The sequence below is a fragment of the Grammomys surdaster genome, unplaced genomic scaffold (assembly GCF_004785775.1).
Source record: "Grammomys surdaster isolate TR1022 unplaced genomic scaffold, NIH_TR_1.0 64, whole genome shotgun sequence".
NCBI lineage: Eukaryota > Metazoa > Chordata > Mammalia > Rodentia > Muridae > Grammomys > Grammomys surdaster.
The window spans coordinates 3,079,791-3,088,511 of NW_021604566.1; the positions used below are offsets into that span (position 1 = coordinate 3,079,791).

Here is an 8,721-nt window from a genome sequence, read left to right on the forward strand (position 1 = left end):
CACAGCTGGCTAAGCCTTAGCTGCTCCCCTCACCCACCATTCACCCTCCCTCAACTCAGACTGACCCTCCATACCTCAACAAGGAGAGCTGCTTCCCCCATTCTCTTTCCCCTAAAAGCAAGGCTGTTTGCTGTCCTTCAACCAGAAGCACAGAGAGTACCTCCATTGTTTGAGGAGAAATATTCCCTGAAACCAAGGAAATAAAGTCAAACCACCACAATAATGTCTGACACTAAAATTAGTGAAGCTAACTTGGCCACGACAGTGGTTTTGTTTTGGGGGTTCCCACTGGGCTTTCACAAGACCCGATAAAGTCACTGTGCTCCCACCCAGAAGGTAGAGCAACCCCGTTCTTTAGATAATAACATGAAGACCCTGAGGCTAAGGAAGTTGCTCAAGGTAAAGGGATTAGAATGTGTTATCAAAAGCTCAGGCTCCAAGCCTGTACTTTTTCCTTCATACCACTGTTTCTAAATACTACTATGGCTGGGGCCTTTGATATCAGAACTTCTTTCAAATGGCAGTGAGTTATTGCTTTCTCTACATGAAATATTTAAGGAATACAACTTGGTTTTTTTTTTTTTTTAAGTGCAAAAACTTGCTGGACTGTGGTAGTGTACACCTTTAATCCCAGCCTGGTCTACAGGGTGAATTCTAGGACTGCCAGGGCTCAGGGCTGGATGGGTCCACTGGAAAAACTCACGACGAGTGAACAAGCTTGTATGACTGTGGGAATTCAGTGGGCAAATTACACGCATATTTCAAACTAATGGACTAGCTTTCCTGATGCCCAGCACAATCATGAACTACCACTGTACCTTACATGAAATTCAGCATGGATTTGGTAGTTCTAAAGGAAAGCACAATTAGAATAATGTAGTTGCCCAGGCTGAGTTACTCAGAAAGAGAGACTAGATCACATGAGAGCATTTTGAATTATCCACAACCAACCTCTTCACATTTGGCAAGATGAGTGTGTATGTGTGTGTGGTGTGTGGAGGGGGGACTTGGGGGAGAGTACCTATCAGCGCAAATCAGATTTACTATTTTATGTCTTAAGTGAAACTTCGTAATATGCAACTTGATTCCTTAAAATAAAATTAAACTTACATTATCTACACATGCAATAACAACTATAAGAAGCCTGGGTGTCAGGAGGTCATAAACTATATCCTAGAGAAGGGCGTTGCCAGGGTCGAGTTACCCCACCTGAGCCTCTCAGGCGGCTCCCATTCTGGTCTCATCCAAGGATCAGGTTCAGGGAGATTATTACCACCAAGCTGCTTAGGGGTCAACAGGGATTCAAACACCCTTCTGACTTTATTTTTCAAAACAACTGATTGCCTCAAAAACCAAAGAGGTTACCAAGTTAAACACAAATAGGGAAGTAAATGTCAAGAAAAGTACAAACAGAACTGAACCTGCTAAGAAACACCAGTTCAAATGTCCGGACCTGCGACCTTGTCTTTTGAGATGCCTACTTAGAGAGCAGTATCCTTGGGGTCTCCCAGACTATAGCACACAACACCCATGGGGTACCCAGACAGCAGTACCCATGGGGCTCAGAAGCCAGGGCCACTACTGTCCTCTGAAAACAGGAAGTGATGAGAGCTCTCTTCTGGGGGCCACCACAATATCCTCAGGGAGCCCCAACAAACTGTTCGCCTTCCCACCGTTAAGATAAAAAGTCAGAAACAACCATTGCAAAGACCCCTCTACTTCCTCCTCCCCGCACCCTCCCCCAAACTTTTTTGTATTTTAAGCAAGGTTTTCTGCACATCCCAGGCTGGCCTCCAATTCTCAGAGATCCACCCGCCTCTGCCTGGGGTTAATGGAGCTCACCACCACCTCTCAGCACGATCCCTTCTTTACTAACATAATACTTTCCCAAAACTAGGACACATTCATTTCTGCCCCCAGGTACTGAGGTCCCACCTTAGGACAGATCCTGAGTCAACAGGAAGGAAAACCTCAGAGCTGGCTCTGAAACTGGCTCTCCATCAGGACCTGCAGCTCTGATGGCAGCTGTCTTCCCATTTCCTCTCAGCCTCTGGGTATGCTGGAGGAAAGGGTGAGGGAAGATTCCCAGGATCCCTTTCCAGAAGGATGACCATTCTGTCTCTTGGGAAGTCTGCTCTGTCTCCATACACTGGGTGTGTATGATGAGCCACCTCCGAAGTGCTCCTGAGACTCTGGGTGTACCACACTGAAGCAACTATACCTTTGCTCTGGTAACCAAGGGCAGGCTGAAGCCCAGCACTGAATTCATTGTTGAGGGCAGGCCCTTCACCCAGCTTCAACCTTCTCTGTTTCCACTACCAGCTAGATCCCTGATTCCAACTGTCTTCACAAGCCTGGACAGCTGGTTCCTACTGCCTGCTGCTCACCCATCTTTCTAAAGATGACATGATCACCAGGACTAATTCTTCATTTAAGTCCAATTCTGTAAAACAGGACACAAGACCAGCATCCTTTCCCTGGCCCGAGCCCTCCCTCTCAAAGCTGCTTCTCCCTACAGAGAACTCAACTCCAGGTGCACGTTTGGGGAAATCACCTTAAAGCACATGAAATATCTGCAGGAATCACTTCCCCAAGGAAAGTTTACTGGAATTTCAAGCACTCTTCCTTCAGAGGTACTTCCTCTTCCAGGACATCTGTCACATAAGCACTGGTGATGGTTTTTTTTCTTTTCTTTCTTTTCTTTTCTTTTTCTTTTTTTTTTTTGGTTTGGTTTGGTTTTTTGAGACAGGGTTTCTCTGTGTAGCCCTGGCTGTCCTGGAACTCACTCTGTAGACCAGGCTGGCCTGGAACTCTCGAACTCAGAAATCCGCCTGCCTCTGCCTCCCAAGTGCTGGGATTAAAGGCGTGCGCCACCACTGCCCGGCAGCACTGGTGATCTTGATCTTTCACTCTATTTTGTATTCACACAGAAGTCATGGTTTCCCAAATTGATTAAGTCCATCAGGAAGAACCAGAATGCCATACAGCTCTGAAATCACCCGCTGTGCCCTGTCCTCCCACGAAGACCTGCAGGCCCAGGGGGAATGAATATACACAAAGAAAAATCTGTTCATATACACACTGCTCTTCACAGGTAGACCAAAATACACAAAGTGTGGGGGTGCAGGGGAATGCCTCTGTAAATATAAATTGGCAAAGCTAAAAAAAAAAAATCTTAACTTATAAAACCTCGTGATCCTTCGGTGTTAGCACACAAGTCTCAAACCAACTCCTATAAATTACCATTCCCTGTCATTTCCTACAGTTCTTGACGTAAATTCACACTCTCAACAGTCGGTAAATTAAGTACTATAGAAACACATATTTCACAGCTTCCCACAGAAGGAAAACAGAGGGAGATAGAAGAGATACTAATGCACAAGCAATTGCTGGAAACCAAGTTACAGTGTACTCTTCAAACAGAGAAAAGGTGGTGGTGGGGGGGGGGAGTGACAAAGAATCTTTTCCTAACGAGTGGACCTAGTCTCACTCAACTACCACTATGTAGTTGGAGCTTTAGACCCAGCAGATTCCCAGGACAGTGATTAAAGAACTCTTGAATGAAAGAACCAGTGAGTGAGTACAGCGGGTGGGGTGACTCTGAGGCAACCTACAAAGGATAATTCTGTTAGACAAGCTAACAGCGTTGCGTTTCACAACGCGGGGCAGGCAGTCTGTATCCCCCCCCTTACCTGACGCACAGGCACTTTCTGCGGGGTATTCTGGGGTGACGGGTGGAGTTGTGCCCAAGGCTGGTGATGGGGGTGTGGAGGTGAAGACTGGTGCAGGCCTGGGTGGGGCTGCAGTGGAGGACAGGTTGGCAACTGCTGAAAGGATGGCTGCTGACCAGGGTGCTGTGGGCCGGGTATCAGTCGTTCCTGGATTGCTTGTGGATCCGCAAGGCCAACCCCAGGGCAACCATTTGGTCTCATGTGTCCGGTCAGCTCCCTGGGTGCCGAGGACATGCCCATGAATGAACGAGGCTGCTGCATGTTTCTGGGGCCTATATTCCTCTGTCCGATTCCCATGGCACCAGGGGGCTGGTGAGATGGCTGAGGGTGGGGCATATTTGGATAACTGCCAACTTCCATTGGCATCCCGGCGCTTCCAGGCCTGACTTGCGGTGGAGGCGTGCCTGCTGGATTACTCATTGCTTTCATGGGTGACATGGGAGGTGGAGAGGCATAAGTTCCCTGAGGCTGTGAAGGGTGCATAGTTTGTGTGTTCATTTGGTTAAGTGAGCCACTGGAGTGGATGGGCTGCTGGTGCATGAGTCCCTGACCACTGTTTGACGGGAATCCTACAGCATTGGGGTATCTTGGTACGGACTGATTCATTGGAGTACTGTTTGTAAGGCCTAGATTTTGATTCATCCCTGTACTGTTAACTAATCCCTGATTTAGGTTACTGTAAGGATATCGAGAATACTGCCCTGAGTTGTTTACAGTAGGGGAGGGGACCGTCTGGTTCCGAGAACTAAAGTTAAGGGTTTGTGGCCTGACAGCCCCTTGTTGGGGAGGATTGGGGGAGAATCTGGGACTGTGGGCAACGGATTCTCCGTGGAGAGCAGCGGGGTGGTGGTGAAACTGCTGCTGCACTGGGTGGCGCAGGGAAGGGGCCATGCTGGGGCTCTGCTGGGGCATGTGGGACAGGTGGCCGGGTCCTGAGGTGGCGATGAAAGGGCTTCCCTGACTGAGGCCCTCCTGGCCTTGGGGAAACTGGCTCATCCTCTGCTGTGGCTGTCCGTGCTGCTGCATGGAGAAATCCCCTCGTGCCATATAGCTGCCCATCTGCTGCATGTGCTGGGGGTGGCCCTGTGCCGGTGGCCCCGACGGAGCTGGCTGTGGCTGCTGTTGCTGGTAGGGGGCTCGTATCTGGTCTGGTACCTGAACGGCCCGGGGGCCCCACATGGAGCCACCATCCACAAAAGACTGCCCGTGTCTTTCGTTCTGCATGCCGGGATAGACCCCCATCTGACCGCCACCACTGCCTCCATGTGGCACCTGGGGAACGGGAGGGGTGTGATACTGCGAGTGTGGAGATGCCAATCCGTTCCCCGGGGCGCTGCCCATCATTCGGTTAGGCTGATCCATCAGATGCATCTTTTGTTCGTACTGATTGTAGTGATCGAAATGGGTCAACTTGGTTTGATTCTGATTAGGGGAAGGATGATGGAGGGATGGCTGCAAGGAGGGAAAACCTTGGTCTATGGGCATCTGCTGACCCATGGGATTCACTGGGTTTTCAGGGTAGCCACATTCCCCAAGGCCTTCAAGGCCTTCGCTGAATAGATTCCCATCCTCGCCAAAAAGACTCATCATTCCTGGATCCGCCATCTTCTTCTAACACACGGCTCCTCCGAACACAGCTTGTGAGCTTGTCTGTGCTTCACTTCTCTGGGGTGCTTGTCCTCAAAACCTATAATCCTTAACTAATCTTCTTCATGTCATTCTAGATTTCCTTAATTCTCTTGGCCCCTGCAGTGTCGGGCGAAGTCTGGATATAGGTCCTGGAAGGGAGTGGGAGGTGGGAAGAAAGAAAAAAGAAAACAAAGAATTAGGAACAAATGATAAAAGCTGCCGGTATTTTACACATTTGAATTTAGTTCCCATCAACAATACAAACCCAGGCCCTTGCTGAGCTGTATTTTACAAATCTAGTTCACTTTAAGGGAAACTCATTAGCTTCTGCCACAAGCATTACGATCGGTTCGTGGAAAGGCGGCAAAACACTAACCTTAACCTTAAATTAATCCATTCACTACACTTCCTCACATTCCGTTCTTGGATGGAACAGAACAAAAGGACACAACATGAAGCAGCAGCAGCTGCCACAGCAGGCAAGCAGATGTATGAATATAGCCAGCAGCCCATCTGCTGGGCTAAAGCCCTGGAAATGCTCTGGTTCCCAACAGCCGCCCTTAACCTCACTCCCCTGAGCGGTAATCAGATGAGCGGTGAGCGCGGCACCGAGACTGGGAAAAGCCCAACTTAGTTAAATTGACTGGAGGATTATACAAATACCAAAATCAGTCATTTTGTACAAATTAGATATTTACAGCCCACATACAACTCTGTAACAGCAACAGAAGCATCTAACAAGAAAGAGTCCGTAATGAGGTTGAAAGGCAAGCTCAAGAACAGCACAATAAATTCATAATTTCATTATGCTTAATAGCAGGAATAGACAAGATTCAGAAAGAGACTACAAGTGAAGCTTTCATTCTCCGTGAGGACCAATTTCACTCATGGCTCTGGGCCCATCACGTTCCAGAATTGTGGGGCGGATGGCAGCAGGGTCGAGATACCGGCTCTATTACACCCCACCACTGTGGTGAGTGAGGATGAAGGACCTCCAGTGACTACTCAGGCAAACCAGCTGTAGATGACTATTCCTGTTGGTAGAGACACAGACTTTTTCAGAAACTAGCCAAAACTGGATGGTACTTTAACAGAAAAAAAGTTAAAAATATCCACCAGACCTTTTAAAAACCTTACAGGACAAAGCAGGACACAGCAGGAGGGAGAGGGGCTAGCTATCACCTCCTATGCTAACCGCATAGCTTCCCAGCTTTCTGCCTTAGCTATAAACTCTTTCTGATAGATTTGGGGTCAGATTAAAATAACCAATTTGATTTGAAGAATGTTTCAACAACCAAAACAGAAACGTGGTTTTGTTCACTGCTTACTGAATCAACAACCTAATAAAGAATGAATTCACATAAGAAAAAAATGCCTAAAATCTTAGACATCTTTGGAATTTAACTCATTGATTTCCTATCATAAGCACATTAAGCAGTGGGTGATACTGACCCATTTGGGAGACAGAGCACATGATGAAGAATTTACAGCGATGCTCTAAACAGACTCAGTCATGAATTCTACTGCGGATTTCTACGAGAATATGCAAATAACCAACTCTGTAAGGAGTCACCCTCTTCTATCTGCCCTATCCTAAGGTATTCGTAACATGGAGGAAACTCTGTTTATGGAAATGTAAACAGCATTCCTGCTCCCTGTCAGCACCACAGACATGACACCTGAGAGGGTCTCCGGGTCTGTAGCTTTCAGGTGACAGCTGTCAGCCAACGTCAAAGGTCTCCTCACTCTGCCACTAACTGCCATATATTTTCTGATCTACCTTCTCCAAATACAGAGGTCAGACAGGAGAAAATCAAGTACACAGGAAAGCTGTTTCTCTGAAAATGTGCTGCTTCTTCTTTTTTTTTTTTTTTTTTTTTTTTTTTGCAGAACAACTAAAAGTCCAGAGCAAGAAGTAGAAATCTCCAGTGCCAAATGCAACAAATATTGATAAATTGAATTTGTGCCTAACCTAAAAAGCTCAAAGAGTCTGTCTTCATTTGCTCAAGGTTCATTCTTAACTTTCAAGGAAATAAATGTTTCAATGGATTTGATAACAGCTAAAGCCAGACACGCAGCCCACTTACCACATCACCTTAAGGAAGGTAATATCACTTATATGTTCTAGAAGGTGTTACTTCATATCCCAACAGTTTCATCTGCTGGGGCACACCAAGTGTGTCGGGAGGACGGGGTAAGAATGCCACTGCCTGAATAGATCCTGCCCGCCTCTGCCCTGGGGTAAAGAGAGCACAGAGGGCCCTAGTACCCTCTCCTGTAGGGCCAGGAAGCTCGGGGCATTGCAGAGCCTGCTTGAAGCCGCAGCAGCGGAATTGACACTTGCTTTTTATCAGCTAAGGACCCAGCAGAAGGGAAAAAGAAGTTGTACGGGCAAGAGAAGAGACACAACAGAGGCTCGCTGAGAGTAATTATACCAGACACTTGGCTTTGTTCCCCTCCTTCCGGTTCCCTACTCATTCCCATTAAGAATCCACTCCCGGAGGCTCGAAAAATGCCAGCATTATAAGGCACCAAGTAAGCATGTGACCCACTGCAGCTGTGACCACACTCAGGTGTGCCCCAGGCAAGAGTTAAGAACCTGTGGCTCCACAGTCTACCATCAGTGACTGATAGCTCTCTGGCCACCAAGGCCACCTGGCTTCTTTTCTGACACCTCGAACCAAGTGGCACCTGTGTCAGGAATCCATCTGGTAACCATGGTCCATACGTCCGATCTGAGCTAACCTAATTAATTGACTTTGGTCAATTTTTTTTTTTATTAAGACCATCTGAATGACCACTTTCCCAAATCGCAGCTGCAACGCAGAATTCTCAACTTTTATAACATGTTTAAAATAAAACGCCATTTTGAAGGCTTCACCCTTCTCTACACTGAATGTCTATATTATCTGTGCCTATATGTCACTGTTGAGCGGGCCACACCTAGGATAACAATCAGAAAAAAAATGGTTCACTTTCTAGTATCTATGCATTAAAAGCACCCTTAAGAGAAAGAAATAAATTTTAGTAATTTAACCCTTATGAGCAGTATGAAACCAGGGTGTGAACTCAAGGAGAGTTCACAAGATGCGTGTGTGCCTCGGTAAGGAGGGGGCACAAGACTGCCACCCAAGAGAACTACCAGCACGGGCAGAAGCTCAATGCCAGTTGCAAGCAGCTCTGAGCTGGCAAACACTTTTGGGCCTCGGCCCCATGTTCCTCTTCACAGATGAAAAACCCTTCTATAGGCTAACAAGACCCTTAGGTTAAATAGCAAACAGTTCGAATGGAAAGGGATGCAGGGATGAAGGAGAGCAGAGGCCGAAGGCTCACACAAGCTCCACTGGAGTCAGAGATGAAC

General features: G+C 47.3%; 1 protein-coding gene across 4 annotated transcripts in view; it reads right to left on the minus strand.

Moving 5' to 3' along the window:
- Chd7 (chromodomain helicase DNA binding protein 7) overlaps nucleotides 1-5,483 on the minus strand; it is a 118,304-nt gene extending 112,821 nt beyond the window's left edge. For 2 of the 4 annotated variants that reach the window (XM_028769148.1, XM_028769145.1), the window contains exon 1: nucleotides 3,693-5,483. In XM_028769148.1, coding sequence (XP_028624981.1) covers nucleotides 3,693-5,336 — 1,644 coding nt within the window. In that variant the 5' untranslated portion in view covers nucleotides 5,337-5,483. The remainder of the gene's footprint in view (nucleotides 1-3,692) is intronic. The other 2 variants (XM_028769146.1, XM_028769141.1) reach the window with 2 other exon arrangements.
- Nucleotides 5,484-8,721: the final 3,238 nt, after the last annotated feature.